This window comes from Amblyraja radiata, chromosome X, assembly GCF_010909765.2.
Source record: "Amblyraja radiata isolate CabotCenter1 chromosome X, sAmbRad1.1.pri, whole genome shotgun sequence".
Taxonomy (NCBI): Eukaryota; Metazoa; Chordata; class Chondrichthyes; order Rajiformes; family Rajidae; genus Amblyraja; species Amblyraja radiata.
In genome coordinates, this window is record NC_045999.1 from 7057005 (window position 1) to 7073567 (window position 16563).

Here is a 16563-nt window from a genome sequence, read left to right on the forward strand (position 1 = left end):
AAATGTAGCAACAGGAACACTTTATTCTTCGCACATAACCTATTAGCGTCAAGTGTTAAATGTCAGCACATGGAAATGCTCCACAGACTTTCAGAATTACATCCACCTACGTTAAAAAATATATTTTGACTCATCCAAAGCAACAGGCACCATCAACAAGTAGCCACCTAATGAACAGTAGCCATCGTTTGTTAACACTTTAGGCACCCCATTAGACTGGCTGACATTGCTGGACGGAGGCCCGAGCTAATAATCTCGAAACAAGTTTAAATCCCATCATAAAGATGGCGAGTGCAAATTCAATTAGTTACACTCTAAATGTAAAACTCGTAATAGTAACCCTGAGACATCTGGATTGTTCTACAAACCCACTCAAAATAGTCTGTGTACAATTCCAGACCTACTGACGTGGTTTATTTCCCCAGTTTAGGTACAATTAGGGATTTCAATACCAGTCTCTCCAGCAATGCCACATCCCAGGAATAAATCAATTTAAACAAAATGTCCTATGTTGAGAATATTCTTTTGATGGAATCGGATCATGGGGATTAGCCCCACTTCAGGACTTGCACATTTCAGATCTAAAAAGGAATGCCACACCTCAGAAAAGATTGAAGATGAGGACCATATTCAGCTCGGTTGAATAGAAATATCCCATTCTACAAGATTATTCCATCATACAAAGAAGCTTCCCTTAAGTCCTAACCAACACCACCTCGTGGTCTTGCACTCATTTACTGTTTATCCAGACAAAAGATGACAGACTTAACACAAATCTGTCAGTTCATCTGTTAGTTGGCCTGACTAGTCTCAAGATACTGTACAATTTGGAATCGAGAGTCAAATCAATGAGGTTATATTGGCTGGCTTTATAATAGGTAAAGAAAACCAAACTTACAACTATAGGAAACATCTTAGATTCATTTCTCACAATTTGAATTTCAACATAATGAAGTCCTTGGAGAAGGCTCAACACTGAATGGACTCATTAAATTGAGAAACGCCAATGGAATTTTAATGACCTCAGCATCACTTAAATCGGGAGCAAAAGCCAGGCAGTGAGACAAAGAGAGTCTGAAATTGCCAGAATGGAGTTGAAAGAGTTGCCAACTTAAGCCTCTCAACATGTGAGGAGAAGGGAACAGGCATTTATCATCTTATTTAAACTCTCGCTCTCCTTGCTGAGGAATCCATCCCACAGTTTACGATTCAATTCTTGCTTGCTGGAACTAGTGATAATTTCAGATGAAAATCTACTTTGTATTTAGAAGATTAATATAAAATTATACACAACATACTCAAGTTGACATTGCTTCAAATGATGTTTTTCAAAGCTACAACTAAACAAATACATAGATGTATTGCCCATTGAGAATCAACATGCAAAGTTTCATACAAATCAACATGGGCAGCACAATGGCACAGTTGATAGAGAACTGCCTCACAGCGCCAGAGACCATGGTTCGATCCTGACCTCGGGTGTTGTCTGTGTGGGGTATGCATGTTCTCCCCGGGTTTCCTCAGGGTGCTCCAGTAGCCTTTCTAAATCCCAAAGATGTGCGGTTTGTTGGTTAATTGGCCACTATAATGTGCGCAGGGAGTGGGAAGTTGGATAACATAGAACTAGTGCGAACAGGTGATCGATGGCCAGCGTGGACTCATGCGTTCCATGCTGTGTCTCAAAACTAAAGAGCATCAGGTCATATCTCTTCAACAAGGCTTGATCATGGCACGCGCTCAGATGAGCACAGAGCAAAGCTCATGAGGTAAGGAAGCAATAATAATGAAAAACCAGGGGGTGGGGAGTGGGCAAGATGGAGAAGGCAAGAGACTAAATTAGCATTGAGCAAAAGGAAACATTATATAAATAAAAATAAAGTAAAAACTGTACTGATAAAAATGGAAAGTGCTCTAATTACAGGTACCAGGGATGGAAGACAGGAGATTGCTCTTTATAATAAATCTTCTGACATTTTCATTAAAAAAAGAATGATAATCCAATTTTTAAAAAAATCTTTAAAACACAATTCAAAGGAAATAACGGAGCAGATTTTACATGTAAATTTTATTAGTGGAATGTGGTATCACAACTCCCCTAACCTCTTTGCTCCCAAGAAGATGATGGCGACAGAGAGCTGACTTCAGGAACCATTGATAAAGTTGTATAATATTCATAATAATGGGCACTATACAATGCATGAAAATAAATCAGTCACAGATAAGAGAAAGATGGACTACCATTATCCTCGAATCTTACAGAAACTGGCACACCCTGTCCAAATCTCTCATCGAGTACACATCCATACACTCCCTCAATCCAATCAAAGCGGCAACCGCTTTGATTGGATTGAGGGAGCGTATGTATGCATACTCGATGAGAGATTTGAACAGGGTGTGCCAGTTTTTGTACGATTCTAGGATAATGGAAATCCACGAGGACTACCATAAACCAGGCACGTTCTATAAAATGGCTGATAAAAATTCCATAAAGAAAGAATGCTAATAATGGTTAAAACTGTGATAATTCAGGCAAAAAGAGTTGAATACTGGGGGATATAGGATAGTGGCACATACTTATATAACCATATAACAATTACAGCACGGAAACAGGCCATCTCGGCCCTACAAGTCCGTCCCGAAGAATTATTTTCACCTAGTCCCATCTACCTGCACTCAGACCATAACCCTCCATTCCTTTCCCATCCATATACCTAATTTGCCATGGAAATGTATTAATTCATCTTACATTGCATCAATAATGACAGCAAGACAAGGCGATGGGATTTAAGTCAAAGAACATTCGGATTGATAGCAGTCCACATAGTGCAGACGTGGTATGAGGAAATCTAATCAGAGCACAGTTGTTTTTATGAAGTGACAATCTGCTGGCTGAGCTAGAAAAGATATGTAGTCTTTGTGCTATAATTCTTGACAGGTAAGTGGTAAAAGACAAAAGGAAGACACATTAAAGTAGAAAAGAGACTAAGTTTGAGGGTAAGCTAATGCCCCTGTCCCACTTAGGGAACCTGAACGGAAACCGCTGGAGACTTTGAGCCCCACCCAAGGTTTCCGTGCAGTTCCTGGAGGTTGCAGGTGGTTGCCGGAGGTTGCAGGTAGTGGAAGCAGGTAGGGAGACTGACAAAAACCTCCGGGAACCGCACAGAAACCTTGGGTGGGGCGCAAAGTCTCCAGATGTTTCTGTTCAGGTTTCCCAAGTGGGACAGGGGCATAACTCTGCAGCTTCTCTGGAGAACATGAACAGGTGACGTTTCGGGTCGGGACTTTCATCAGACCTATACACGTTCTCCAGAGGTGCTAACCAACCCCGCGTTATGACAGCACTTTTGAGACACAAAAATGTGATTTTCTTCCTCTGGTGTAAAACACTGAACTAAATATCAACAATGTAAATTATAAATCATTTTTAAAATGCCACAGATAATAAACGGCTTGGCAACAACACTAGTATTTTAAATCATAAAAATGTCACTTAATCACCAGACAATTGAGAAAGGAGCTGCATTTCCTGAGCAATTTCCCATTTGCTCAGCAAGCTAAAATCTATTTTATCATTTCTCACCTCTTTAGTATTTAAACCTATAATTAGTTCAGCGAAGAGAGTGCCTTTTGGCAATTTTAATCTACTATCTTCACTGGCCTGTACTCTGTTAAATCAATTGCAAGTGGATATGTTTGTCAATGGGAACACAAGGTACAATTCAGAGGTGTTAATTGCTTCTTTGCTACCTGGTGCAAAGAGGTAATTAACATCTTCCCACAGGGAAAGAAATTGAAGGTTTGGTTGCATAGAAGTTTATTTTTAAAATAGCTTTGTACAAACAAAAAAAAATTGAGAATGCAGTTAATATAATCTGGCCAACAGATTTTGTTTTAAATGGAATGAGAAATAAAATTCTACCAAAGCTTAACACTCACAACAAACCAAAGAAACTTCCTCAATTACAGTATAATAACCGGAAAAAAATTAATATTAAAAATTTTGGAAAGGCCCTACAACCCCCACAATTAAAATGTGGATTACGGAAATGTCGGAGACCCTATACTTAGAAAGAATTAGACTTGTCTTAATGGACAAACAAGATCTTTTCCATAAAATTTGGGCTCCATTCATTAACTATCTGAAGGGATAGATTGGCACAGCACGAGGACCCAGCTGAAACTTGAACTCAGGAACAGATGAAAAACTATACTTTATAACCTACGAACCTATCTCCATTGATGTATTACAGGTAACCCATTCCACCTCCCTTGTTTTTCTGTTGTGTTGTTTTTTGTTTTTTTTTTGCTTTCTTTTTTATTTGTAACTTTCTACCCTCTCTTTTTCTCGCTTTCTATAAAAAATAAAAATACTAGAAGCAGAAGTAATTGATAATGGAAAATTTTAATAATGTATGACTGATGTATATGAAAAGTTTTTTTTTTACTATAATATGTAACTACATTTTATAATATGTCTACTTCTAATAAATAAATAAAAAAATTAAAAAAATAAATTAAATTCTACATTTCTGCCACTTAGTTCCACAGGCTGTACAATACCAATGAGATGTTCAGACATCATGGGGTGAACGTCATGAGGTATATACATTCCATTCATCTATGTGAATGGCTTGTGCAGATGTCTCAAGTTGTCATAACAAATCTAAGGTTGAAATCCATCTAACTGGGAAAGAAGAGTAATGAGAATAGTTATCTTTCAATGCCCGGCTAAACACAAAACTGCACCAAGGGACAGCAAACCGTACACAAATAGGAAAGGCAAGAGGAATATGGGTCAACATGGGGGAAGCATCGGTGGGCATCTTGGTCAACATGGACAAGTTAGCCCAAAGGGCCTGTTTCCATGACAGACGGTTGACTGCTGGAGTTAGATTGTTGGGACTTGGACAACTGCTGGACTGAGGGCAACAGATGAAATATCCAATTTCAGATTCCTGGGAGGAGAACAAATATGTAATGTTGAAGATTAAATTAGTTTTCTTTTTTACACCTCAGTTGAATACTCGTGGTTACAATGGGTGACGTTTCGGGTCGAGACCCTTCTTCAAACTGAAGAAGAGTCTCGACCCAAAACATCATCCATTCCTTCTCTCCAGAGATGCTGCCGGTCCCGCTGAGTTACTCCTGCATTTTGTGTCCATCTTCAAATGACATCACGCGCTCCAGACGGCTGTGCGGACGCATGATGACGCACGCGACCATCGGGCGTCAGTCACTACCGGCCTGTCGCGTAAATGACGGCCAAGTAGGACAGGCCCTTTACTGTCATCCTTAGAAACTTTCAAACTGTGGCAGACCCATAGTCTAACTATCCACACAATGGGCTACACAGTTGAGAGAGTTATTCTCAACTGTGTAGAGAGAACATTAGGCTCATACACAGATTATGATGAGGATTAAAGATGCATTGAATACAATGATCATTTTGTAAAATAGAAACGACACTGAGAGTTATAATTCATCCCAGATATCATTCAATTATACAAATAGATAAATCTGCCAAGGCTAAACAGATGTAGATGCACACATATTCACCGTTATAAAGGTTAAAAAAATAAATAATGATAATCGGGTCGGAAAAGGATGTAATCAGAAAAGAGCACACTGACCCCGATCAAAATAGAGTCACAAATATAATAATAGATGCTGGAGGTTTAAACACATTAATTCCCGAGTGGAGTTTCTAATACCCAGCTCTCACACATGCCAAGATGGGGAGAGTAGACACAGGGAACTGCAGATGCTGGAATCTTGCATAGAACACAAAGTGCTGGAGTAACTCAAAAGCAGTGTTTTTCAGGTTAGGACATTTCAGTCTGAAGAAGTGAAGCCAACCCAAAATGGTGCCCATTGTCCTCCAGAGATGCTGCCTGACAGCCTGCGTTCCGCACAAGATGGGAAGGGCGAAGGTGGAAACTGAGGCTGGGGGTGACAAGTGTCGATGCCCAGCTCATGACTGGCCCAAAATTTGATTGTGCAGGGATACAAAAAGAAAGATTGAATTTTCCAATCTTGGGTAATCTCTGGCTCCTTGTGTTTCTCTCTCCCCTTTTAAAGCACCTCCAGTCCTCCCATCCAACTATGACTCTCATACTTTATCGAACTCATCCCCCTCCCACATTCGGTTCCCTCTGCCCTTCACCTCCCCTCACAGTTCTCATAATCACTTTTCATGCTTATCACATTCAAGCACTTTTTAACTTTATGTCCCTGCTTGTCACCCTCCAACATCTGTCCCCATCACCCTCCCTTCCTCCCACCTGGTTCCATCTGCCTTTGTTTTCCTTGCTTCAGATGTTACCTCACCTATTACCCCTCTGTTCATCTATCAGCACTCTGTCCCACCCCATCCCCTCTCCTGTTTATACCAACCATCTCCCTTCTCTACTCTGACTTGCAGGATCTCAATCCAAATCATTGACAATTCCTCCCCCCCCCCCCCCCCCCCCCCCACCACCATACTCCCTCATAAAATGCTACGACTCATTGAGTTCCTCAACTCTTTGTTTTCCCTTCCAGACTCCAGCGCCTGTAGTCTCTTCCGTCTCCCTTTGAATATATCCTTGCAGAACTTGTATTTCAACAAATCTTTTCAATAACATTCGCATCATAACTCTGCCTAAATACAGAATGGTGCAGTTGAGCACGTTCTAAAAATAAACAGCATTGCATCCCCGAGCCCAAACTAAAATCTGCGGGATGTTGTACACAAACACGACCAGCATGAGACAATGACCTTGTCTACCAAAGGAAGTACAATAACATTTAAAATACATTTGGACTGATATATGGATAGGAAAGGTTGAGAGGAATATGGGCCAAAAGGGACTAGTGTAGATGGGGCACCTTTGGAGGCATGGTCAAGTTGGGCCAAAGGGCCTTGTTTCAGGACCCTCTGCATGGACTAGAAAGATGAACCCAAATCATCATTACCTTAACTGAATTAGGCTCGATTGGATTACGGCATCAGTTTTGCTCTTATTGTGCCTTATGGTCAAAATTTTGCACTTGTTTTGAGGATCTTGAGGTTGCCGCTCCACTCCATGCATGCCCCGGAGGAGCATCAGCCGTTGACGCCCTCAGAGCCAGGCCTCGGCTTCGCCCGGAAGCACCACCCGCACACGGCCGCACCGCGCGTGGGGGAGGGCGAAGAGCTCGGAGAAAAGACGGGGAAGAGTCATGGGGGAGGGGAGGGTATCACGGGAGAGGGGGGCAGGAGCCAGCATGGGGGACCAGAGGGGAAGAGGCTGTGCTGCGGGGCGTTACAATAACGGTACGCTTGGGACTCACAGCGCTGGACGCTTTCCTCCGCTGGGATCAGACTCTCCGCTTTCCGTTTGGCGACATCTCCGTCTCCGGGCCGGGCCGCTTCCGGTCCCTCCGAAAATTGTGTCCGGTTGGAAAACTCCATCGGCCACCCGCAGCGTCCCTCAGCTCCAGTAAAGACCCGATGGCGCAGGAAGGGGCGGACTGTCCCGGGGAGTGAATGGAAAAGAGACTAATCTGCGCGGCGCTGACTGGCAGGAGAGGTGGTCGATCTGCGCACGTGCGGTTTTTCTGATTTTTAAACCTCGCTAACTTTTACAATATACTACCGATCGGAACAAAACTTGTTGCACTCGCAGCACGGTGCGGGAGAACGGTGAGCGAGCTGACGAAAAATAGTAGCGCTATTCCGTACCGTTTTTGCACTAATAGAAAAGCCGCCCAAACCTGAAGATCAGAGTTATAGTTATGTATAGATGCCAGCTAGCTCCGGTTTGTCCTCCAAATGGGAAAAACATTCTCACGTGCAACCTTACAAAATCATCTACAAGGGCATCCTTGGCACAGAAAGAATGTAAGAGAAAGCAACAGATAAATGCTGCATGTTGTTTAAGAAGGAACTGCAGATGCTGGACAATCAAAGGAACACAAAAATGCTGGAGAACTCAGCAGGTACAGCAGCATCTATGGAGCGAAGGAAATAGGCAACGTTTCCGGCCGAAATCCTTCTTCAGACTGATGGGGGGGGGGGGGTGGGGAGAAGAAAGGAAAAAGGATGAGGAGTAGCCAGAGGGCTGTGGGAGGGGAGGAGACAGCAAGGGCTTACAAAATTGGGAGAATTCAATGTTCATGCCCCCAGGATGCAGACTCCCCGAGCGGAATATGAGGTGCTGTTCCTCCAATTTCCGGTGTTGCTCGCTCTGGCCATGGAGGAGACCCAGGACAGAGAGGTCGGATACGGAATGGGAGGGGGAGTTGAAGTGCTGAGCCGCCATGTTCAGCAGTCAGAACATTGAGAAATGTCTCTCCAAAATTAAGGCAAGCAAGTTAATAATCACTCAGGAGTTAATAACTCAGAATATTACAAAAACTGAAAGCCAAGCAAATTATACACCCATGAACTGCATGTGACTAAGTAGTTATTTGCCTGACGCATTTGTAAGTAATAGCAGCTTTGGTTATTATAAGACTCTTTAATCCAATGTTATTTGCTTACTTATAAAAATGTTTTTTTGCTGCATGCCAAAGTTTGAAACAATGACTTTGTTCCAAGAGCCACTCACACATAATCTCATACCATTTCAAAAGGGGTTAACTGACCGGTTATTAAGAGCCTGTTCCAGATATAACCTGGGTAACCTGGGTACCGTTAGCCAGCTTTAGTCACAGCACGTTGCGTTTAAGAAGGAACTGCATATGCTGGAAAATCGAAGGTACACAAAAATGCTGGAGAAACTCAGCGGGTGCAGCAGCATCTATGGAGCGAAGGAAATAGGCAACGTTTCGTCCCGAAACCCTTCGGGTTTCGACCCGAAACCCTTCGGGTTTCGACCCGAAACGTTGCCTATTTCCTTTGGGTTTCGTCCCGAAACGTTGCCTATTTCCTTCGCTCCATAGATGCTGCTGCACCCGCTGAGTTTCTCCAGCATTTTTGTGTACCTTTAGTCACAGCACCCTCTTCTTGGTGTTTAAATACATTATACCTAGCTTTCCTGCTAATCCCCAATTAAGGAAAATCCTCTTGACCTTCCCCCACTGGATTTGTTCCCATCTCTCCCTGAAAAGTGCATACTTCTTCACAAAGTCACTTCGATCAGACTTTATAATATCTTAAAGACCTCCATCAGGTCAACCCACAGACTTCACATTTCTCGGAGAAACAACTCTAATCTATTCAATGTTTCCAGTTAGTCAGTTATAACAGTTATTTCCAGTTAGGTTGACTATTTAGGTTCAGGTATGCACAAAATCTCTGGCATAGTTATTGTTAAAAGAAGCATTGAAAGCCAGCATTATTATTTGTTACATATGCACTGCCATGCTAACCTTTATTGTCCATCCTCATTTGCCTCGGAACTGCATCACCAGTTTAGAATCAACTGAAGCTTAGTATGAACACTGAACTCTCCAAATTCAAGTAATATCTCCCCCACCCCCTCATTCTTTCCCACGCCACCCACCTCCACCCTGAAACTCCCTCATAACCACCCATCCACCCAGACAGCCTGCTGCTTTTCCCTCCTTCCTGTACTCATCTTCCACCCCCATTTGCCTGTTATGACCCCCCCCCCCCCGCCCCGCCGGCATTTGTCCATTTTCAAACCCCCTATTGTCACCTTTTCACCTCTAATTTGTATCACGTACTCAACTCATCTGTCAATCAAATCCCTTACCTGTATCCAGCCATCACTTAAGATAGACACAACATGCTGGAGTAACTCAGCGGGACAGGCATCATCTCTGGAGAGAAGGAATGGGTGACGTTTTGGGTCGAGACCCTCCTTCAGACACATCACTTCCCAGGTTCTATGCCGCCTCCACTCATTGCCAGCTTTCTTCCTCATCTTACCCCCACTCCCATCAGTGTAAAGAAGTTCCCGACTCAAAATGTCGCTTGTCCTTTCCCTCCGCAGATGCTGCCTCACCTGCTGAGTTCCTCCAGCACTTGGTTTTTTGATCAAGATGCTAGCATCTGCAGTTTCTTGTATCTAGAATAAACCTCACCAGGATATCGGAATTCCTGACAAACAGAAAACCAATAATCCAGTTATTTCATGGCTACCACCATTTAATTCCAACTTTCCTGGTGGGATTCAAATTTCATTTCCGGATCAATGGTGCATAATTCTTCTTGCTGGTCCATTATTTAACCACTACACAACTGCAGATCACAAGCTACTTTAAAACTACAGCCACCCAGGTATCCCAGGGCTTCCCAGGCAGTAACTAAAAGCAGGCAAGTCAGCCAGAACCCAAGAAGCTAGCGTTTTTAAAATACCTCGTGTACCAGGAGAATAAATATTTCTTCTGACCCAAAGGAATTTGGTAAATTCATTCAAGCAACCCTTCAATCAGTTAGACACCTGTCCAACATCAGAACCGCTTACCAATATCCCTCAACTCGAGCTGATTACATCTTCTGATGCCATAAACATCATCTCATGTCTGTTCGTTTGGAGACTCATTGACAGAGTTTGATTGCTATGGCCCTATCATTGCATCATGCAATTACTGGCGCGATAGATGACAAACCAGGTGAACCTTGATCTTCTTTGCTCTGACAATCTTGTAGTGCATCAAAGTTTTAGCATGGGTTAAATTAACATACTGAACAAGGCTGCCATCTTCTAAGCTGTACAATCACTTTCCCACTTTCAGAGTGGCCAAAGGTTCTGCTGCATTAGACTTTAGAGATACAGCGACCAGCGATCGCCCCATACACTAACACTATCATACACACTAGGAATAATTTTACAACTTACTGAGGCCATACTGACAGCACCCACAGTCAGGATCGAGCACTGAGGTTCCCAGGGAACTGGAAACTCCCTGTCATAATAATTACTATTTAAAAATAAATCTTGTCAAGATGCATCAACTAAACTGAAACTGAGACTATTAAAAAATCCTCTTAATAATGAAAGGAATTTTTCCTATGAACAATTGAAATGATCATAATGGTGCAGCTATTAGAACCACTACCTCTCAGAACCAGAAACCAATTTCAATCCTACCCTTGTTTGCTGCTTGTGTGGAGTTTGCTTCTTCTCTCTGTGACCGAGAGAGAGTCGCCTCCCATATCCCAAAGATGTTAGGGTTGCTAAATGGCCATTATAAATTGCCCTTCATGGCAAGTAATAAAATCTGTATAGAATTGATATGAATGCATAGAGAATTTTTTAAAAAATAGGATTAATGCAGGATAGGAGTAAATTGGTGGTTGATGGTCAGCATGGACTCAGGGAGCCAACATGCCTGCTTCTGATACGCATCTCCACACAACTATGTGAAAAAAATAAATCAAGTTATAGAGGAGCGAGTGGGGAAAATGAGTGAAGAAGAAAGTATGACACAAATTGCTGGAGTAACGCAGCGGGACAGGCAGCATCTCTGGTAGGAGGAATGGGTGTTGTTTCAGGTTGACACCCTTCTTCAGAATGCATTTTCCAAAGTTTCATTCACCAGCAAAGGAAAAAAATGGTTAAATGAAACTTATGAAATCATAGCAGCTTATACTCATCACAATATAAGCTCTGAAGAAACTATCAACAGGTTTGTCCCGAATTACAGACAGCACGGGTGTTAGCTTCAAAAGTCACTGCCTCAATACAAAAAATACTCCGTGGACTGGAAAATAGGCCATCACCAGTCATTAGAGGTTCAAGGTTTCAAGGTCAGTTTATTGTCACAAGAAGGCAAAGGCAAAGGCAAATTTATTTGTATAGCACCATTCGTGCAAACAGCAATTCAAGGTGCTTTACAGGAAAGAAAAAATAAAATAGTCAATAATTAAAAATTGCAAAATAAGCAATACGACAAATGTATGAATAATAAAACAACGTCAATGAAACAATAAAACGATTTTAAAAAGCACATAAAAGGGTTAAAATTAGACGGTTAAGATTACCTGCATGTCGGGTTATGGAAAAGCTATAGTAAACAACAGTGTTTTTAGGCCTGATTTAAATGCGCTTACAGTGTGTGCACACCTCAGGTGTCCAGGGAGCTTGTTTCACAGGTGTGGAGCATAAAAACCGAATGCTGCTTCAGCCTTTTTAGTTCTGACCCTGGGAACACAGAGTAAACCTGTCCCTGAAGACCTGAGGAGTCTAGGCGCCTCATATACAACAAGAACCAATTAAGGTACAGTGAAACTCGATTTATGCAAAACCAAAGAGCTAACACAAAGAGCTAGAGAATTTACAAGACATTGACAATAGATTTAGATTGGATGATAAATTGAACACTGGGTTATACCAAAAACAATTTTCCTTACAGTAACAATAGGAATCAAATTAGTAGCTCACATTGCACAAACCACATATAGAAATGCAACATAAAGGCCAGGTGTTGAGGGATGAACAACATCTTGAAGCCGCAGTCCCGACGAGAGGGCCTGTGCATCTGGCCGCCCGCAGCGGCAACTGCGGAGGTTCATGGCCCCGACCATGGGAGAACAATGGAGGAGGACTGATTGTACTTTGTGCCTCCCACCACAGTGAAGAATGCTGTGGTGGATGTTTGTATTAAATTTTTATTGTGTATTGTGTGTTCTTTTTTGATTGTACCGCTGCTGGCAAAATTCATTTCACAGCACTTTATTGTGTATGTGAATGAATAAATTGATTGATTGATCCTTACTTAGGTCTTAGTGAATTGCAAGGAGGGAATAGAAGAGGCTGTGGTACCTTGCCATTCACCAATGCACCTGGTGAACCGTAAAGTGTGGATATCAGTGCATGGCCAGCATCAGGGTCAGGTCTCCATCCCTCCCTGGGGAACCAACATACTGACACATGCACAGAATAGAAACCAAGTGAGTTAGTTGGGTGGAGGAGCATAAAACCAGTTCTTGGTTTCTTGGTCCTCCAAAATATTCCAAATGGAATTTAAACTGGAGGTGGTGAAGGGAGGGCTTAAGCCAGAAAGGGTTATTGGGAAGAAAGAGCTACTTTAAATTTAGTTGCATCTGGTTGGGTAACTATAGTAGGGTGGAGATTATTCCATGCTTTAATTGTGCGGGGGAAGAACGAATTGCTGTATACATCTGTCTTTGTAGCTGGGATCACAAATTGGATCGAATGCCCTCGTCTATTTAGTCTAGGATAATTTAGTTCAATTTAGTCTAGGATAATTATAGAAGCTGGGATGTTATGTTACAGTTGTATAAGGATCAGTGAGGCCACATTTGGAGAACTGTGTTCTATTTTGGTCATCCTGTTATAGGAAGAATGTCACTAAACAGGAAAGAGTGTAGAGAAGATTTACAATGTTGTTTCCAGGACTCGGGGGCTTGAGCTATAGGGAAACATTGGGCAGGCTATGACTTTATTCCTTAGAACGCCAGAAGCTAAGGGTGGGGGTGGGTCATCATATACAAGTGTACAAAATCATGAGGGGAATAGATAGGGTGAATGCACAAAAAGTATTTTACCCAGGGTAAGGAAATCAAAAACCAGAGGACACAGGTTTAAGGTTAGTGGGACAAGATTTAAAAGGAACCAGAGGGGCAACATTTTCACTCAGATGGAACAAGCGGCCAGATGAAGTATTTGAGTCAGACATTTAAATGTCACTTGGGACAGGTACACGGATAGATTTAGCAGGAAATAAGCCAAATACAGGAAAATGGGACTAGCTTAGATGGGGCATCTTGGTCAGCATGGAAGAGGTGAACCTCCAGTTTAAATTCCATTTGGAATATTTTGGAGGACCAAGAAATCAAGAACCAAGAAGGGCTGTTTCTGTGCTCTATTACTCTCTGGCTATGAGATTAGTCCTCATCACTACTGTGCCCACAATCCTGACTGTACAAATATGGGACAAGGACAAATCGTGCTCAGCTTCCACAGGCAAACAACCATTTGGGGAGTCGAGTGGTGAAGCTATTATGGAGAAATGAAACATGTCACTGACGTAACAGGATCGTGTTTGACAGGGAAATCGACAGAGTTAATATCATGTCATGGTTCCCATCTAAAACGAATAAATCATGAAACAAACCAACATTGACCTACATAGTTGTACCCAAGCCAGGAATAAATATAACAGTACCATCATAGGGGGGGGGGGGCAAGAAAATGCAATTGAAATGGCACAAAGATAGTGATAAAAAAGGCACTTAACTATATGTTTTAAAAAAAACAACACAGTAGCCACTTTCCCAAATAGTGCAACTAATGTTTCTAACAGCATTTACTGGAAATACTTTGTTAACATTGTTTGATCATCAAAGGTTAAAAACTGTAAATAAAATAAGATTTTCTTACATAAACCATAACAATGTTAAACTGTCTCACCTTTGTATCAGGTACAACCCATTAAATAAAAGCACATTAGCCTTGCAAAGCCATGCTAAACAATCTTTTACATTCCACTGAAGTCTGTGATAATTTGAAAAACTGAGCCTTTTACTGTGCAGCTGGGGCTAAACAATACATTTGTTATATTATCATTAGCAGAAAAAATTCAAAATGAGCAAAGTTAATAGTAATAGAGTTCCTCACCGAGTCAGAATCATTTTCATCATCGAAAACGTCACGGTCTTCTGCCTTCATGTTTGATTCCAGGTCGTCAATTTCATCCTCCTCGCATCCAACAAAGAATTTAGGAGCCGAGTGATCCCCCTGAAAAGAGGTGGGGGTTGTCATGACAACCTGGTTGACCTTTCATCACGGATATTAGTCATAGTTTAAAAAAAGAGGGAGAGTGAAAGCGAGACAGCAAGAGAGAGAGAGATAACTAAACTTCCCATAGTACTAATACCAGCTTTGGTATCATCGCTATTCCAGTGATTTGCTGAGTTTACGATCTGCCCTTGGAGCACAGTCCAGGTCTTGAGCACACGTGGTATTTCAGTGCAACCACAGGCTTGCATAGGTGGAGCCTAAGTGGTAATTTCCTTAGGCAAGATTTCTTCCTGCAAGCTCTGTGAAACTCCTCTTCATCTCATGATTAACTGTGCCAGAAAAAAAACAGAAGTGGAAACAAAGGATAAGTTATTTTAACAGCAGTCACTTAAATATTTTACTTGTTTACAGACTTTAATATCACATACTACCTTGCATCAATTCATACAACATATAACAGTACAGCACTGCTATGTCTATGCGGACAGGATGTCAAGAATATCCTTTATCTTTCTGCACATAATCCATATCCCTCCATTCCCTGCAAGTCCATATGCCTATCCAAAAGTCTCATACCACTCAATGCCTCAACCACACTCACCACCTCTCAAAAAAATATACCCCACACATCTCTTTTAAGGATAAGGGGGAAATATTTTAGGACCGAGATGAGAAAAACATTTTTCACACAGAGAGTGGTGAATCTGTGGAATTCTCTGCCACAGAAGGTAGTTGAGGCCAGTTCATTGGCTATATTTAAGAGGAAGATAGATGTGGCCCTTGTGGCTAAAGGTATCAGGGGGTATGGAGAGAAGGCAGGTACAGGATACCGAGTTGGATGATCAGCCATGATCATATTGAATGGCGGTGCAGGCTCGAAGGGCCGAATGGCCTACTCCTGCACCTATTTTCTATGTTTCTATGTAAACTCAGCCCCGCTCACTTTAAACTTATGCCCTTTAGTATTTGTCTTTTCCATCCTTGAAAAAAGTTCTAGGTCTCTCACAATTTTATGTACTTCTATCAGGACTCCCCACCTCCAGTGTTCCAGAGAAAACAATCCAAGTTTGTCTGAAATCAGGACATCAGCATGAACCAGCACCTTTAATCTCTTGTCATCTGGACAAGAGATCAAACTGGACCCTGTATTCAGTGGTTCAACGCAGCTCTTTGGAACCCACCCACTGAAAAGACGCAGCTATTTTGACCACCCATCAGAAGGTACAAAACAACACAAAGTGGTACACTATACTTTGATCAAGCCTCCATCACCAGCCATAAACATCCTCACCCATACATAGAACTCATACCATCAAACGTCAGCATGATGGGGCAGTGGTAAAGTTGCTGTGTTACAGAGCCAGAGACCCGTGTTCGATCCTGACCACGGGTGCTGTCTATACAGATATTGTGCGTTCTCCCCGTGACCGCGTGGGCTTTTTCCGGGTGCTCCGGTTTCCTCCCACACTCCAATGACGTACCGGTTTGTAAGTTAATTGTCTTGGTAAAATTGTTGATTGACCCGAGTGCGTGTAGAATAGTGTTAATGTGCAGGGATCGCAGGTTGGCATGGGCTCAGTGGGCCCAAGACCCTGTTTCCACGCTGTATCTCTAAACTAAAAAGTACAGAACTCAGCACATGGGTGATATTCGGTTGTAATGGCAAATTTCCAACTTTTCCAGTGTCCTATTTTCCACTTGCCATTACTACACAGGTACAGTAGAAGTGATCTTACGCAGACCTAATAGAACAGATATTCCAGTCATTATTTCCAGTTTAGTTGGTTGTTTATTGAAGTAGTTGTACAAACAAAGAGATGAACGAAACAAGTTTTCCTTATTCTGCATACAAGTTGTAGCTGGCTGCTCTGTCCCTGGTCTGGTGAGAACTGGATGCTCTCCCTCCCTGTGCCTGTCACTTCCTGTC

At 42.2% G+C, this 16563-nt stretch overlaps 1 protein-coding gene across 5 annotated transcripts in view; it reads right to left on the bottom strand.

Annotated features, from left to right (window-relative positions):
• The window catches only part of LOC116968289 (inositol hexakisphosphate and diphosphoinositol-pentakisphosphate kinase 2-like), a 142168-nt gene that overhangs the window by 107259 nt on the left and 18346 nt on the right, over positions 1 to 16563 (bottom strand). For all 5 annotated transcript variants that reach the window (XM_033015010.1, XM_033015008.1, XM_033015007.1 and 2 more), the window contains exon 2: positions 14514 to 14965. In XM_033015010.1, the coding sequence (XP_032870901.1) occupies positions 14514 to 14657 (144 nt within the window). In that variant the 5' untranslated portion in view covers positions 14658 to 14965. The remainder of the gene's footprint in view (positions 1 to 14513; positions 14966 to 16563) is intronic.